Genomic DNA, 17,366 nt, shown 5'->3' on the forward strand with positions numbered 1-17,366 from the left:
TTTTTTTTAGGAATTTCAAGTATTCTGGCGTGCATGCAGCCATGAAGTCAAGGGCAGGTTAGAGATTAAAGGCCAGTGGGTTTACCTGGGTTTCTGTAATATTTGAGCTTACTGATAACACTGATTGAGTTATTTATTGATTTACTGCACAATATGACCTCAAGGTAGATCATACTGGGAGTGTCCATGATGCTTTATCAACTATCAAGGTGGAGAGGGCACCTGTACATGGAGTACAGGTGGCCCTGCTACTGGAATCAGCACCAGCCCCACCCACTTTCCCAGCACATAAATCTTCCAGCCTCTGGGCTGGAAGGGAAGCTCTGTATCCACAGGTCTGCAAACAGCAGCACAGACTGCTGAAAGGACAACTCAGAGGAGAAAATCTCAGCAGGAAAGTGGCCATGGACCTGATCCCAAGCTTTTCTGTGGAAACATGGGTTCTCCTGGCTACCAGCCTGGCTCTCCTCTATCTGTGAGTAACCGTCCAGGCTCATGTCCTCTTAACCTTGGACTTGGGGTGCTAACCAGGCTCCCCTTTCCATTATCTGTTTTGAAGACTAAAATAGTTATCAAGGGGGAAGTTCCTTAGGTGTTTGATGCTACAAACATATGAGGGATTGTTGTTGATCTTATGTAGACCCTTTGAAAGAGTAAAACTCCCTTACAACTCTCAATTTCTGTGGCCATGAGGGCTTAGTAATGTTATTTGCTCCTGGGCATGATCTTTCAAGTGACTACCAGTTTGGACCTAGACTAATCAACCAGAATTCAGCAGAGGCAGATTAGAAGCAATTGGTTCCTTTGCAGTGGGGTCCTCATCCCCTTCTCAAGGTCTGGGAATCCCAGAGGCAAAAGGAGTGGCTTGGGTTTTTGTCTCATTATCTTCACCTTCTGATGCCTGTGTCTGCTCCAAGAGACTTGTAGAAGAACTGTCCCCTGTGTTACTCAGGTGGCTCCTAATACCCTCCTTCCCACCCCCTTGCATCATTTACACAAGGCACCTGGTGCTCCCAGACTTTCCAGGCAGGTTGAAGATTGCTCCAACCCATCCTCAGACTCAGACCTTCCCTATTTTCTGTAACTCTCCTCTAGAAATCCTCTCTTAAGACTTAATTCCCCCATCCTGCAATTTACAGAACTTTTTACCCCTAAATGAGAAATCTCTAGAGAAGAGACCTGGAAGAAATCTTGACTTGTATTCTTTTCTTTCACCTTTTCCTTCCATTCTCTTGGAGAGTTGGCATCAGTGTAGAGATTTCTCTTCCCCCTGATATGAGATCTGCTAGCAACCTGTAAAGGCACTGGCTCCAAAAGCCAATTTGGATTCTAAATAGTTTTTACCTTTGAGTTACAATATAGGAGGATGAACCAAAACCATCCAGCAGAGGAATTACTCTCAATGCTTGGATTCCTGGCATCATGGAGCAGGTTGGAAGAGGTGTTATTTTAGATGTGTGGGTAGGGTTCAGCCTAGAGATCTCATTTGATCTCTATCTTAATTTCACTTTTTGAGAGCAGGAAATTATGAATACAGATGTGAACATAGGAAATATAAATCTCATTTTAATTCTTTGAAAGAAATTTTAGGAATTTCGGGTATTGTGGCAAAGTATTTTATGACTGATGACATTTTAAAATTAATTGATGTGGTTTAATTTCCTTCTATAATACGAAGTTTTTACTGTGATGAAACTATTTCTAACATGGACTTTCTAAAGGAGAAAAGAAAGCTGTTGGTTTATTATTTGTGACAACAAACATGCATAAATAACCTCATCCTTGTAGAGTAATGTCAGGAATGTGAAGCTAGGGTACAAACCTATACTTCTATGATAAACATTGTATATATGTGTGTGTGTGTGTGTGTGTGTGTGTGTGTGTGTATATATATATATATATATATATACATATATATATATATATTTAAATGTCCAGGCCCAGCAGGGTTTTAAAATCTCTCAGTGCAGGTGAATAAGTGAAACTGTGAGCCAGTGATGATATGAGAGGCATCCGGGTAGGAGTCAGGGTGAAGTGGAAGAATATTCCTCATCCCTCAGAGCAGAGACACTCCTCTGTCCTGGTCCCACAGGAGGTCCCTCACAGGGCAGCAGGGTTGGCATCTCTTCTGCTTGAAGCCTGGAGACTAGGACACCATCTAAGTCACTCTGTGTATGGTCTGTTTGGTAGTGGCTTTGTCACAAGATAGTGTCAACACTGGACATACAACACTGTAGACTTAGAGAGACTGATGCCACCAAGAATCAGTTGCTGTAGAGTAGACAATGCTCTTTTTGTCCCAATACAATGGAAACATAATAAAAGTAATCAGCTTTATTGTTAGTCCCTTAATTTGTACTGGAATCGGCACTACTCTACCAAAAGGAGGGAAGCTGGAGGGAAACCAAAGAATTCACCCAGCCCACCCTCTGCCTTAATATGGAATTATGTGAGTTTAGACACTAGACCGGATCTTTCCTTGAGGATTAATGTTTCTAACATCTACTCAATTACTTGGCTTCACTTGAGAGTTTGTACAACAAACTGAAAGTTCAGAAGCAGAAATTGCGTTAATTGATTTGCCATGGTTGTGATTGCAAAAGAAGGAACTTGGTGGGACTAACTGAGGCCAACCCTGTTTCTGGCAGTCAGTGCACACACTTCCACCAACTGTTCTGGAGGAAGGATCCAAATGCCTTGGTGGGCCTGGCTGAAGTACCTCTGCTGGGACCTTCAAGTACATATCCTTTCATGAAATTTTTGGGGTTTATACCATCACATATTATAAGATTTGCTGGATTTGAACTAAATATTTATATCCTGTACTGTTTTAAAGGCTAACCTCCAAGGAAGAGGAGACAAGGTCTTAATATGACTCTCTGGAACATTTTATTACTCATTTTATTTTGCTTAATGCATCATCTGCCATCAACAGGAAGGTACTGAAGTTTGGACGGCCCCCTGTCTTTTAGCCAAAAGCTTTTGTAGGACATGTTGAACTATTCATATATAGCATATTTTTCAGCCACAATTTCCTCATTTGCTTCTGTAGAGTTAACCTATAGGCCTAGCAACATCATGGTGAAAATGGTTGTTGGTAGCCTCTTCCCTCAGCCTCTCTTCTTCCTCCACTGTGCCACCTGTCTGTAACACGGTAGTGGGAAGACTTGCAAGGATCCAGAACCCTCAGTTGTGATATTGCACACATGATACATGAAAGATAAGTTGCAAGCAGGCCTGCCATTGGGAACACCAGTCTTAATGGGTTTTTGAGATAGTTGATCCACAGAGGCAGCAAAGTAACTGCTTTGTGAGTGACCATCTTGAAAAAGGTGAGTGTGTCTGGCATTGTGCTTAGCAGGTAAGCATCACAGGTTGAAGGATCACATGCCAGAAAGGGAAGTATCGTCTGTAAATGGATTCTCTAGTCATTGGTTCCTTTATTCAGTATCATTCAGGAAACATATGAGTCAATCACCCTTCTCTATAACTCAAGTCAACCAAATTGTCTGACAACAGAGGTGTGGATGGAGCTGAAAGACACTCCCATTTCTACAGGGCCAATGGAAGCCTTGAACATAGTTTTCATTCTATAGAAGTAAGAATCCTGTGGCTGCTTCATAACATCTCTGTGAAGATAGTCTTAAGAAGTACCAGATTCTAAATCAGGGTCAGGGCACAGAGGGAAAGAAAAGCATAAAGGTCTTTGAGCAAACGGTAAGAACAATGTCACAGTAGGCTCTCAGTAACTCTCTTTTATTGAGTGGACCCCGTTATGCAAAATCTCATCATCACAGCAGAAAAATAATTTTTCCCCTTTCTACCTAGAAATAGAATCTCCAAATCATGGGAGAGTCAACTTACTAAATAGACATGAGTGAATTCTCTGGAAAAATTCCAGCCTGAATCACTCAGGAGCCCTCAAGTTTGGAAACATTCACTCTAGTATTGGGACCATGAAGCCTTCAGCTGCTTTTAGCTACTGCATTACTTTTCATGGGTCACAGAGTGGAGGTGGGAAAGGAGAGGGTGAGTGAACGTAATTATTGCTGTTTTTGTTCATCACCTACATGCTCTCTTGACTGTTCCAGTTCTGAGTCAGTGACTGCCCAGCCCTACCATATTAAATGATGTCTGTGACCTGGCTTTCTTTTTCACTTTATAGATATGGGATCTATACACATGGACTTTTTAAGAAACTGGGAATTCCAGGGCCAAAACCTCTCCCTTTTTTGGGAACTCTCCTGGGCTACCGTAAGGTGAGTTTTATTTGAAGTTCTCCTTTGCTTCTTATGACTGGAAATTCCAGCTTAGTTCCATAATACACATGCCCCGGCTCTGGAGGAAGTTCTGAAGTTTCACACTTTCCAGGACTGTTGCCATAGGCCTCAACCGGTACATGGCCAGGTTTACCACAAGGCTCTATTTTCAGCTGTTAGGAGTCTCAGGTTTTCCTTCAGTTGGTCAACCCAGCTCTCTGGCTGATTCAGCACATGACTTGATGTTCCAACTTGTATGCATTGTGAAGAGGATTTTCTTTCTGCCATGTGCAAGTTCCCAAGAAGCAACAATCAGACTGTGTAGTAGGAGTAAAGAATGAAGGATGTGCCCAGTAGTGGCTCATTAAACTGTCTACTGTAAAGTCAGAGTTCCCTCTTTATAGCATAAGCTCTGGGTAGCCTTTTCGTTTCTTCCTCCTCTTGGGTAGTTTTTAAAATTCAGTTTATTAGGCAGCCTCAGTATTCATCATTTGGTAATTTGCACATACTTGAATTCTCTGAAGAACTGATAAACCCCTGCAGTTATTTCCATGGCTCTAACTAATCCTCTGCTACCCATGATATCTTCGGGGTTTGAGAGGTGGAAGAAGAGCTTTCTGTTTTACTTCTCTTCTTTCAAAGGAGGCATCTTGTGGGTGAGTCTGAACATGGAGTATGTAGACTGTGACAAGATGGTGGTTGTCTATTGGCTTCAGATATATAACCATTGATCGAGTTGTATTTTCTTTTTCTTTTTAGCGTAGACAGACTCACTTATACAGAATCACTGGAAAGGAGATGGTTTGAGACATGTTTTAAAAAATTTAATATAACTGAGCAGAGTGTACTAGGTGACAAATGGACTGTGAGTTCTGGCAGAGCCTTTGTAGTTAACCCAGCTGATGCCTGAGCCAGGTCGTGGCCCCTGGACGGAACGTTATACATTTTTGTCCAAATGTAAGGAGGCAGAGACTTGTGTGCAGGCTCCTGTCTGCCTCAGATTTCCTTTCTGTCAGATGTGAAGCTTATTTCTCAGATCCCAGTTCTCCCAACTGAGATCTTCAGTGCCTCATTACCACCTAAGAAATTTTGTGCTTTTTTTCCCTCTGAAAGAGCAATAATTTCCTTTCTACCTTTCCCAGATCAGCCCCCTTAGTAGATACACTCCTAGATCCACACTTCTGGAACCTTCTTCACATAGTTAAAACATCGCAACTGAAAGCAACAGAAGGATTTTTAAAAGTTATATGTGAAATGTCATATTAGGTGTTTTGATGTTCCCTGTCTTATGTGGAGTGGTGACATCTCCCATCTTTTCCAAGTTGAACTGGAAAACTGGAAGTTGGGTCCACTTTTTCATTCATTCATTCACTCACTCACCTTCTTTCTGAACAAACATGGCTTAGACTTATGGAATCTGCTGGAACAAAAGAGTTCACTAGTGTCTTTTATTTATTTATTTTTTTAAGATTGGCCCTGAGCTAACATCTGTTGCCAATCTTCCTCTTTTTTTTCTTCTCCCCAAAAGCCCCCAGTACATAGTTGTATATACTCGTTGTAGTTCCATCTAGTTCTGCTATGTGGGACGCCACCTCAGCGTGGCCTGATGAGCAGTCCTAGCCCAGGATCTGAACCAGTGAAACCCTGTGCCACTGAAGTGGAGTGCGCAAAATTAACCACTTGGCCACGAGGCTGGCGCCCACTGGTGTCTTAAACTTCCTAATTCTGCTGGGATTCTAGAGAAAGCTCATGAGATAAATGAAAATGATGCTTAACTAGGAGATCAAAGAGTGTGCAGGCCACTCTTACTTTCTCTCAGCTTCAGTTTTTTCCTGTGTCCATGAAGGTAATAATTCAGAGGGTTATTTGATTCAGAGACAACACATGCACAAGCAAAAACACTTGAGAAAGACAAGGAGTTACTTAGTATTCACAGACATGGGTAAGTCATTTAATATCTGCAATACTCAGAGAAATTTCTAGAGTGACTTTAAATGTTCCATTTTGAACAGCTCCATTATTTTCTCTGCTTCCCCGTAAGACATCTATGAATAAGAGATTCCCTCTGCCAGTGAAAGATAGTAAGCCCAGTTTCGTGGGATTCAAATAATTTATGTCCCAATTAGAGGTAGGTTTCAATACATTTACATTAATAATCCTATTTTGTTTCTCCTTGCAGGGTTTCGGGGGTTTTGACACGGAATGTCTTAAAAAATACAGAAAAATGTGGGGGTGAGTATTCTGGAAACTTCCATTGGATAGGCTTGTTATGAATAGGTTTCCTGGAGTGAAAGATTATCTCAGTCCAGAGCCATTTTTAGAAACTTTAGAAATCAGGGAATGAAATTGCTCAGAATGCTACTATCACTTTTTGATCGTTCCAAATCTTTTTCCAGTTGTAGGCACATTATTACACATTTGTGTTAGTATGTCTACAGTTTTCCTCTAGTGTTATGCCTTATGCACTTATCATATTTTTGATATATCTTCAAAGTTATAATTTTCATGACTGACTCTCATTAATTAATTTTTCTGTTCCTAGATAATTTACTTGCCATCCATTATTTACTAACCTTACTTCCATTTTGTAATAAAATATTTTAAACATGCAAAAATTTATGGAGTATGGTATAGGAAAAATCCACAGACACAACGCCTATACTTAACAAATGTTCTAATGTTATTTCCAGCCCTGATCTCTAGGGTTATAGATCATGTAATGTCAGGATGAAAGTCTGGATTTCCAGGTGTGGCTCCAACTGTAGAATCTGGCTTGTTAAATTTAATCAGCTCTGTTTTCCCAACAGGTTTTATGATGGTCGACAGCCTGTGTTGGCTATCACAGATCCAGACTTGATCAAAACTGTACTAGTGAAAGAATGTTATTCTGTCTTCACAAACCGGCGAGTAGGCATCCATTTTTTAAAATTAAAAACTTTACTTATTTATTAAGTTTTTATTTAGAAATAATTACGGATTCACAGGATATTCCCAAAATAAAAATTATAGGGAGATTCCATGTTGTGCAGCTTTCATCCTGTTTCCCCCAGTAGTAATAACTTCATAATTATAGTACAGTATTAAAGCAGGAAATTGACATTAGTACTATCCATAGAGCTTATGCAGATATCTTCAGTTTCATGTGCGCTCATTTGTGTGTGTGTTGTTCTATGAACATTTAACATATATGTAGATTTGTGTAATGACCACCACACTCAAGATACACAACTGTCCCATCACCATAAAGCTCCCTCTTACTATTCTTTTATAGGCATGATGTGTAGCTTGTGTTTTCTTCTTATCAAGGAGGATAAAAAGCAGAGAAAACACTTTTTTGTTTTGCTGAGGTTGATTTATCAATTTTTTCTTTTATGGGCTGTGCCTTTGATATCAAGTCTGAAAACTCTTCGTCTTCCACTAGGTCCTGAAGACTTTCTTCTATTACTTTTTCTTGAACATTATATAGCTTTACATTTTACGTTTAAATCTATGATCCATTTTGTGTTAAATTTTATATCAGGTGTGATGTTTTGGTCAAGGTTCACTTTTGTTTTTGGCCTATGGATATCTAATTGCTTCAGCACTGTTTGTGGAAAGGCTCTCTTTCCTCCATTGAATGGCTTTTGCACCATTGTCAAAAATCAGTTGGATCTATTTATGTGGGTCTAATGTTCATGCTCTATTCTATTAATTGATCTCTGTATCTATCCCTCCACCAGTACCACACAATCTTGATTACTGTAGCTATAGAGAAGTCTTAACATCACGTAGAGTGATTCCTCTCGCTTTCTTATTTTGTTTTTAGAATTGTTTCAGCTATTCGAGCTCCTTCATCCTTCCATATGAATTTAGGATAAGCTTCTCTATGTCTACAAAAAAATTGCTTGGATTTTGATATTATCTATTGATCAATTTGGGAAAAATCTTTACACTTACTAGGTCAAGTCTTTCAATCCATTAACACAGTATGCCTCTCCATTTATTTGGGTTTCTTTGATTCCTTTTACAAAGATTTTGCAGTTCCCACCACAGAGATCCTGTGCATGTTTGTTAAATTTACACCTGAAATATTTCATTTTCTTTGGAGTGAATGTAAATGGTATCATATTTTCACATATTCATTGTAGTTATATAGATGTGGTTGACTTTTGTGTGTTGATTTTCTATCCTACGACCTTGCTGAGCTAATTTATTATTTCCAGAGATTTTCTTTTTATGTTACTTGAGATTTTCTACATTGACAATTATGTCACCTGAAAATAGGAACACTTCTATTTTTTTCTTTCCAGTCTCTATGGTATTTATTTCTTTTTCTTGTCTTACTGTACTAGGTAGGACTTCCAGTATGATGATGAAGAGTGGTGAGAGTGGTTATTTTGCATTGTTCCTGAACTTAGCAAGAAGCATTCAGTTTTTCAACATTTTTAAAATTGTTATTAATTTATTTTTGACAAGTAAAAAATGTAAATATCTGTAGTGTACAATGTGATGTTTTGATATATGTATACGTTGTGAGATGATTACCACAAATGAATTAACATATTAATTAACTCCATAGTTACCTTTTCTTGTGTGTGTGGTAAGAACACTTAAGATCCACTCTCTTAGCAAATTGCAAGCATACAGTACAGTATTATTAACCATAGTCATAATGCTGTACATTTGGTCTCCAGAGCTTGTTCGTCTTGTAAGTGAAAGTTTGTACCCTTTGATCAATATCATCCCTTCCCCTTTTCCCTAGCCTCTGATAAACCACCATTCTACTCTCTGTTACTATCGGTTTGACTTTTTAAAAAAATTCTACATATGAATGAGATCATATGATATTTGTTTTTCTGTGTCTGGTTTAGTTCACTTAACATTTTGTCCTCCAGGTTCATCCATTTGTTCACAAATGGCAGAATTTGTTTCTTTTTCAAGGCTGAATTATATATATATATATATATACATATACATACCGCATTTTATCTATTCATTCATCTGTCCACTTACATTGAAAGTAATTACTGATAGAAAGTATTTATTAATGCCATTTTGAATGTGCAGGTGTTTCATAGATGCTTTGTTTCTTCTTCCTCTCTTCATCCCATCTTCCTTTGTGATGTAATGTTTTTCTATAGAGGTGTGCTTTGCAGGCATCCATAGCATCTATGCTGGTTGTTGGTTTCCTCAGCAGCATAGGCTCCAGAGTCTTCTGCAGAGCAGGTCACAAAGATTCATGGTCACTCCCACTGCATGCCTGATACTGGCAGCCCCGGCCATTCTTATCTGTTCCTAGTTGTCTCCAGATGTCTCAGCTATGCAGTCTCTGGATGGATTGAAACCAAAGCAGGTCATTTGTTCAGTGCACTGAAAGGCTGGGGAAACTGGTCACTTACTCTGCTGTGCTATTCCTGGCAAGGGGAACTCTCTCAGCCTGGAGAGTTCCCTCTTAGTGCTGATCAGTGCTGGCCTGTGGGATGAAATGAGGCAGACAAAGAGAAACTATTTCCTCTACAAATTTTGTGCAGTATTCTTGTTTCTTTTGGTCCACTGTGTTGCTGAAGCTTCTTAAGTAGGCTTCTGAGCTCTCCTATACCTGTTTTCCTTTTGTCAACATCTGTATATTGTTTGTGGGTGATGGATGTTTGAGTCTCCTACTCCGCCATCTTGGTTATATCACTCTAGTCTTTCATCATAAGTGTGATGTTAGCTGTAGGTTTTTAATAGATGTTCTTTATGAAGTAGAAGAAATTACCCTCGCTTCCTAGTATTTATCATGACTGAGTGTTGGATGTATCCATTTTAATACAAAATATAATTTTGGAAGATGAAATAAAGTCTCAAGCAGCTTAGCTTGGTAGGCCAGTCCCAATCTAGAAATATAATTATTTCTTTCTTTTCTTTTCTATACCTGAAGAAAAAATGTAATGGAAAGGGATTGCCATGTGATTGTATCACTTCTTCAGAATAGCAAATAGATTACCAATGTTTTAAGTATTAAATATTATTTATTTAAAAATCACCATATCAAGAAATCTCTTATTTTGAGTTGCTTTTGCTGTACATATATTTAAAGACAGAACTAGTCTGAGGCAACATACAGTTTGACAAGGCCATCTGGATATCTATCATGAATCCCTTTCTGCTCTGCAGCCCTGGAGAATGAACCAGGGCTCTTTATGTTCTAGTCTCATGGAAGAACAGTTTCCCTACCACATGAGTCATTTGCATTTAAAAGGAGATTGGAGTATAAAGGCTGGAAACAACATTGGGTGGCTAGATGTCTCCTTCACCTTCACAGGAACATAGACATTTGGGATAAATATTTATTGATCACCTATCATAGGATCTGCTACTAAGTAGATAGTCACTAAATATTTGTTGAGTAATTGATGCACATTTAACAAATTTTTCACAAGTGTTGAGACCTCCAAAACTTATGTAGGGCAAAATGTCTTTTGCCTTTGAGTCTAGTCTTTTGGTCCAGTGGGGTTTATGAAAAATGCCATCTCTATATCTGAGGATGAACAATGGAAGAGAATACGAACTTTGCTGTCTCCAACCTTCACCAGTGGAAAGCTCAAGGAGGTAAGAAAGTAGAAACTTTTACTTAGAAACTTAAAGAATACATCTGGGTTCACGTAAAAAATAAGATCATAGTCTTTTTTTAAGTGGTATTTTGCTGAATTTGAGCTGCCTAAAAATGGTGTTTTCTTTTTGTTTCCTAGAAGAGACATTATAACATACATTATACAATGTCATTTGCTGCTCCATGCATGTGAAAGCTAGGTCTTTCTAGGACTTGAGTCTCCTCATTTAACTTTGTGTGGTGTTGTATATTGTATCTAGATGTACCCCATCATTGGCCAGTATGGAGATGTGTTGGTGAGGAACCTGAAGAAAGAAGCAGAGAAAGGCAAGCCCATTGCCTTGAAAGAGTAAGTAGGAGTGCACATGCTGGGATTCTGAGCTCAGTCAAGAGACCCTCCAACTACCTGCCATGCAACCCAAATTCAAACTGTTGAGTTATTCTAGTGAACAAACAGAAGTAGGTGTGTGGTGCTACAATTCCAATGGGCCACCCAAGGAGTGCAGGGCAGCAAGGAGAGAATGGGTCTTCTCCTGTGTACATGAAACAGGATTAGTTTATCTGCTTATTTATCAACTTGTGTATTCTGGAATTCAAAACTATGTAGTTTCGAAAGAAGAAACATGATCATACCAAAGTTTTCAGTGTGGAGGGTATGGAATGGTGAAAAGAAGACGTTTGGTACATATCGATGGACAGTGCGTGGAGTAGGAAAGTTACAACGTGGAACTTGGAACAACTTAAACCCCTTCATGATTTCATTGAGCATACCAGCAAAATACTAAATAATAAATCTTACCACCACTTCCCCTTCCTTCAGTCTCAAAAGAGAGAAGGCCCCAGATAGGCTATGCATATGGTGATCATATCATCTATTGCATAAACTTGTATATGTAATTATGCAGGAACACCAATGTAAACTGGGACCGTCTTGGGGAAAACTGGGGGCATATGATCACTTAGCTATGGGATCCCCCAATCAATTTTGGATGATTTATTATTATTATTTTGTAACTAGGGACATTCTTAGTTTTTACATTACAGAAATGAGTCTGTACCCAGGGCAACTGAGATTACTGGAGTTGAGGAGGAATGGTTCTTTCAGGAGTCTTAGCAGGAGTGTAGAGAAGGAGGGGTGACATTACCGGCAAATTAGAATAGGGGTAATTCCTTTGTAATGTGCTAAAGAAGAGTCAGCTTTCAGTATAGATACTGTGGTGAGGCTCAGTGTCATCTTTCTTGACTACCCTAGGAAGAGTTAATTATTCCACCCTTTGTCCTGCTCAGACACAGTGCTTATATACCTACTATTGCCCGTACTCTGTACATCATATGGTAGTTTGTCTGATTATGGTTCTCTATCCACCTATGACTCAGCTCCTTCAACTCAGAGGAGGCTCTAAGATGCCTTAGTGCCCCATCTCCCCTAACACAGGGCCAACTGCATCACTGGCACATGATAAACACCTCATAAGTGAGTGTGATGGTAGCGTAGACTCTTCAGATGATCCAGTAAAAGGTTCTGAAGGTATGTGTCTCTTTACCTGTATTGCCTGGGAGCATGAACTTACATGCAGTTCATGCTGTGTATTTTGCATAAGGATAGTAAAGAGGTGCTGATTTTAGCTTTCCATGTCTTTCTTTCTCTCCTCAGCATTTTTGGGGCCTACAGCATGGATGTGATTACTAGTACATCATTTGGAGTGAACATCGATTCCCTCAACAACCCACAAGATCCCTTTGTGGAAAATACAAAGAAACTCTTAAGATTTGATTTCCTTGATCCATTCATTCTCTCAATAAGTATGTGGACTACAATTTTTCTTTTCCTGCCTTCCTTCCTTCTTTCCTTCCTTCCTAAATGGGCTTTATTAATACATACTTCACATATATAACTCAACCATTTAAAATGTACAACTCAATTTTTTCACATTTTAAGTATCCACCCACAGATGCATGGCTAAAGAAAATGTAGTTTATATATAAATTGGAATAGTCTCCAGCCATAAAAGTGAAGGAAATCTTGCCATTTGTGACAACATGAATGGACCTTGAGGGCATTATGCTAAGTGAAATATCTGACGGAGAAAGACAAATACTGTATGATCTCACCTATATGTGAAACCTAAAAAGAACCAAAACCACCAAACTGATAGAGAAAAGAAATCAGTTTTGTGGATACCAAAGGTGGGGTAGGGGATAGGGGGATTAGGGGGAGGTGGTCAAAAGATACAAACTTTTGGTTATAAGTTAAGTCCTGAAGATGTAATGTGCAACATAATGACTATAGCTGACACTGCTGTATGGCATATTTGTAACTTGCTAAGAGAGTCAAATCTAAAAATTCTCATTGCAAGAAAAAATATATTCTTTTGTAACTATATGAGGTGATGGATGTTAACTAAACTTATTGTGGTAATCTTTTCACTATATATATATAAATATATATATAAAATATACATATATATGTCAAGTCATTATGCCATACATCTTAAAATTATACAGTATTGCAGATCAATTATAATTCAATAAAATTGAGAAAGATTTTTATTCCATTCAAAGATATGTGTAACCATCACTATAGTCAATTGTTAGAACATTTTTGTCAACATAGATACTCTGTATTTTTTAACTACTACTTCCCTCTCCTTAGTCCTAAGCAAATGCTAATTTACTCTGTCTCTATAGATTTAGGTAGCTTGGAAACTTCGCATAGATGGAATCATACAAATGTGGTCTTGTGTGGCTGGCTTTCTTCCTTTAGCATAATGTTTTCAAGGTTCATCCGTGTTGTAGCACGTATCAGTACTTCATTTCTTTTTATGGTCGAATAGTATTCCCTTGTATGGACATACCATGTTTTGTTTATCCATTCATCAGTTGATGGACATTTGAGTTGTTTCCAGATACTGGCTATTGTAAGAGTACTGCTATGGACATTCATGTGCAAGATTTTTTTAATCTACGTACCTGTTTTTGATTCTTTTGATAGTGTACTCAGGGGTAGAATTGCTGAGTTGTATACTTATTCTGTGTTTAACCTATTAAGGAACTGCCAAACTGTTTTCCACAATAGCTGCACCATTTTCCATTCCCACCAGTGATGTATAAAGTTTCCATTTTTCTCCACATCCTTACCAACACTGGTTCAATACTTTTTTGTTTTTTGATTATGGCCATGCTAGTGGGTGTGAAGTGGTATCTAATTGTGCTTTTGATTTGCATTTCCCTAATGGCTAGTGACGTTGAGCAACATTTTACATGTTGTTGACCATTTTTATACCTTCTTTAGATAAATGTACATTCAAAGCTTTTGCCCATTCATAGTTGTGTTGTTTGTCTTCTTGTTTGTAAGAGTTCTCTATGTACTCTATGTATCCTTATCAGATATACAATTTGAATTTTCCCCCCCATTTGGTAGGTATCTTTCATTTTCTTGATAGAGTTCTTTGAAGCAGAAAGTTTTAAATTTTGATGATGTACAATTTATGTATTTTTTTATTTCATTGCCAGTACTTCCGGTGTCATATCTAAGAATCTATTGCCTAATCTGAGGTCATGAAGATTTACCCCTTGATATTCTTCTAAAATTTATATGGTTTAGTTCTTATGTCAGATGTTTACTCCATTTTGAAGTATTCTTTTTTTGTGTTTATGGAGTGAGGTAAGAGACCAACTTCATTTTTTTGCATGTGGCTATCGAGTTTGTTGAAAAGAGTATTTTTCCCCACTGGACAGTATTGGAAACTTTCTCAAAATCCAGTGTAGTATAGACACATCAGTTTATTTGTAGACTCTAAATTCTATTCCATCGATCTCTATGTCTATCCTCATGACAGTACCACATTACCTTGATTGTTAAAGCCTTGTGGTAAATTTTGAAATCGGAAGTGTGAGTCCTACAAATTTATTCTTTTTTTTTCAAGAATGTTTGGCTGTTCTGGGTACCTTTCAATTCCATGTGAATTTTAAATTCACTTTGTCAATTTCTATAAAGAACCTCGCTAGGATTCCCTAGGAAACACCTTAAATCTTTAGATCAACTTGGAGAGCATTGCCATCTTGACAATATTAGGTATTCTGTTCTTTTCTTTCTTTCTTTCTTCCTTCCTACATTCCTTCCTTTCTTTTTCTTTCCTTTCTTCCTTAAGAAAGAAAGCCAACACTTGTGTCAATCTTCCTCTATTTGTTGTATGTGGGACACCACCACAGTATGACTTGGTGAGTGGAGTGTTGGTGTGTGCCTGAGATCTGAACCTGTGAAATCCAGGCTGCAGAAGCTGAGTGCACGAACTTAACCACTAGGCAACCAGGCCAGCTCCTCTGTTCTTTTTGAAGTTTATGTAAATTGAGTTCTTTTCTTAATTTCTTTTCTGAATTGTTTGTTGCAGTGTATGGAATACAGTTTATTTGTATATTGATTTTGATCCCTGAGGCTGAACTAGTTTATTATATCTAAGTGGTTTTTAATGGATTCTTTAGGATTTTCTATATATAGAATCATGTTATCAGATAATAGAGAAACTAGTTCTTCATTTCTTAGTGGATGTCCTTAATCAGGTTCTGATTTCCTTCTATTCCCAGATGATTGTGTGTGTGGTATTTTTTTTTTTTATTTTGGCGTGGAAGATTTGCCCTGAGCTAACATCTATTGCCAGTCCTCCTCTTGTTGCTTGAGGAAGATTGTCCCTGAGCTAACACCCATGCCAATCCTCCTCTATTTTGTATGTGGGACGTTGCCACTGCGTGGCATGAGTGGTGTGTAGGTCCGTGCTGGGGAACCAAACTGGTGAAGCCTGGGCTGCCAAAGCAGAGTGTGCGAATTTAACGACTATGCCATGGGGCTGGCCGCAGACTGAGTGTTTTTAACGCAAAAGGATTTGGAATTTTGTGAATTGCTTTTTCTGCATCTTTTAAGATGATCATGTGGTTTTTGTTTTTTATTCTACCAATATGGTGTATTACACAACCTTGCATTCCTGTGATAAACCTCACTTGCTTATGGTGTATACCTTTCTTTATATTTTGCTGGATTCAGTTTGCCAGTATTTTCTTGAGGATTTGTGCACAAGATATATTGTTCATAAGATATGTTGGTTTATAGTTTTCTTTCCTTGTGATGTCTTTGTCTGTTTTTAGTATTAGTGTAATATTAGCCTTATAGAATGAGTTTGGAAGTATTCTCTGCTCTGTTATTTTTTTGTAAGAGTTTGTTAAAAATTGATGTTAATTCTTTTTAAAATAATTGGTAGAATTCCCCATTGAAACCATCTGGAGTTGAGCTTTTCTTTATGGGTAGGTTCTTGATTACTAACTCAATCTTTTTACTTGCTGTAGGTCTATTCAAATCGTATATTTCCTTTTTAGTCATTGAGGTCACATTGGTTTATAACATTCTATAAATTTCAAGTGTACATCACTGTATTTCAACTTCTGTGTAGACTACATCATGTTCACCACAAAAGTCTAGCTGCCACCCATCACCATACACATGTGCCCCTTACCCCTTTCATCCTCCCCCACCCCATTCCCCTTTGGTAACCACCACAGATTGTCTATTTCATCTTGAATTAGTTCCCGTAGTTTTTGCCTTTCTAGGAAATTGTCCATCCCACCTAAGTTATCTGAATTATTGGTGTACAATTCTTCATAGTATTCCTTTATAGCTTTTAATTTTTTTAGTATCAGTAGTAATGTCCCCTCTTTTGTTTCTGATGCTAGTAATTTGAATCTTCTCTCCTTTTTTTTGCTCAATCTAGCTGAAGTTTTTTTTAAAAAATCTACTTTTGGTTTCATTGATTTTATCTATTTTTTAATTCTCTATATCATTAATTTCTGCTCTTTTATTATTTCCTTTCTGCTGCTTCCTTTACGTTTCATTTGCTCTTATTTTTTCAGTGTGTTAAGGTGGAAAATTAGATTATTTATTTGAGACTTTTGTTCTTTCTAAATGCAGAAATTTATAGCCATAAATTTATCTCTGAGCACTGCTTTTGCTACATCCTGTAAGTTTGGGTATATTGTGTCTTCATTTTTATTTATCTCAAAGTAATTTCTAATCGCCCTTTGGACTTCTTTTTGACCCACTTGTTATTTAGGAGTTTATGGTTTAATTTTCATATAGTTCTAAGTTTCCCAATTTTCTTTCTGTTATTGATTTCTAACATCATTTCATTGTGGTTGAAAGACATCATATATTATTTCTATCCTGACTTCAATTTCTTGAATATACATGATTAATTAAATTAACAGAATATGGTCTGGCTTATCCAAAGAGACTCTAGCCTAATGGATAAAAGGCTAAGAGGTCAAGGAATGCAATCCCATTCCTTGGGTCACTCCAAAGATGCAGAAAGAGTCACTGACGTCATTGCTATTGTCATGGCCCCTAAGCATGGACTCACTCTTGCTCAACCACTGGCCTGGAAGTCCAAGCCAAGGTCATAGAGGGATTTGCTCCTGGCTAAGAACCCTGGTGTCTTTTACTCTTCTAGTTAGTAGAGGAAATTATAATTGCTCCAGGTAAAATGTGTATT

General features: G+C 38.0%; 1 protein-coding gene across 1 annotated transcript in view; it reads left to right on the forward strand.

Moving 5' to 3' along the window:
* Positions 1–274: 274 nt before the first annotated feature.
* Positions 275–17,366, forward strand: part of LOC106825167 (cytochrome P450 3A12-like) — a 28,679-nt gene continuing 11,587 nt past the window's right edge. The window contains exons 1-7 of the mRNA XM_014831816.3: positions 275–475; positions 4,166–4,259; positions 6,439–6,491; positions 7,067–7,166; positions 10,716–10,829; positions 11,091–11,179; positions 12,485–12,633. Of these exons, the coding sequence (XP_014687302.3) occupies positions 405–475; positions 4,166–4,259; positions 6,439–6,491; positions 7,067–7,166; positions 10,716–10,829; positions 11,091–11,179; positions 12,485–12,633 (670 nt within the window). The 5' untranslated portion in view covers positions 275–404. The remainder of the gene's footprint in view (positions 476–4,165; positions 4,260–6,438; positions 6,492–7,066; positions 7,167–10,715; positions 10,830–11,090; positions 11,180–12,484; positions 12,634–17,366) is intronic.

This window comes from Equus asinus, chromosome 14 (assembly GCF_041296235.1).
Source record: "Equus asinus isolate D_3611 breed Donkey chromosome 14, EquAss-T2T_v2, whole genome shotgun sequence".
Taxonomy (NCBI): Eukaryota; Metazoa; Chordata; class Mammalia; order Perissodactyla; family Equidae; genus Equus; species Equus asinus.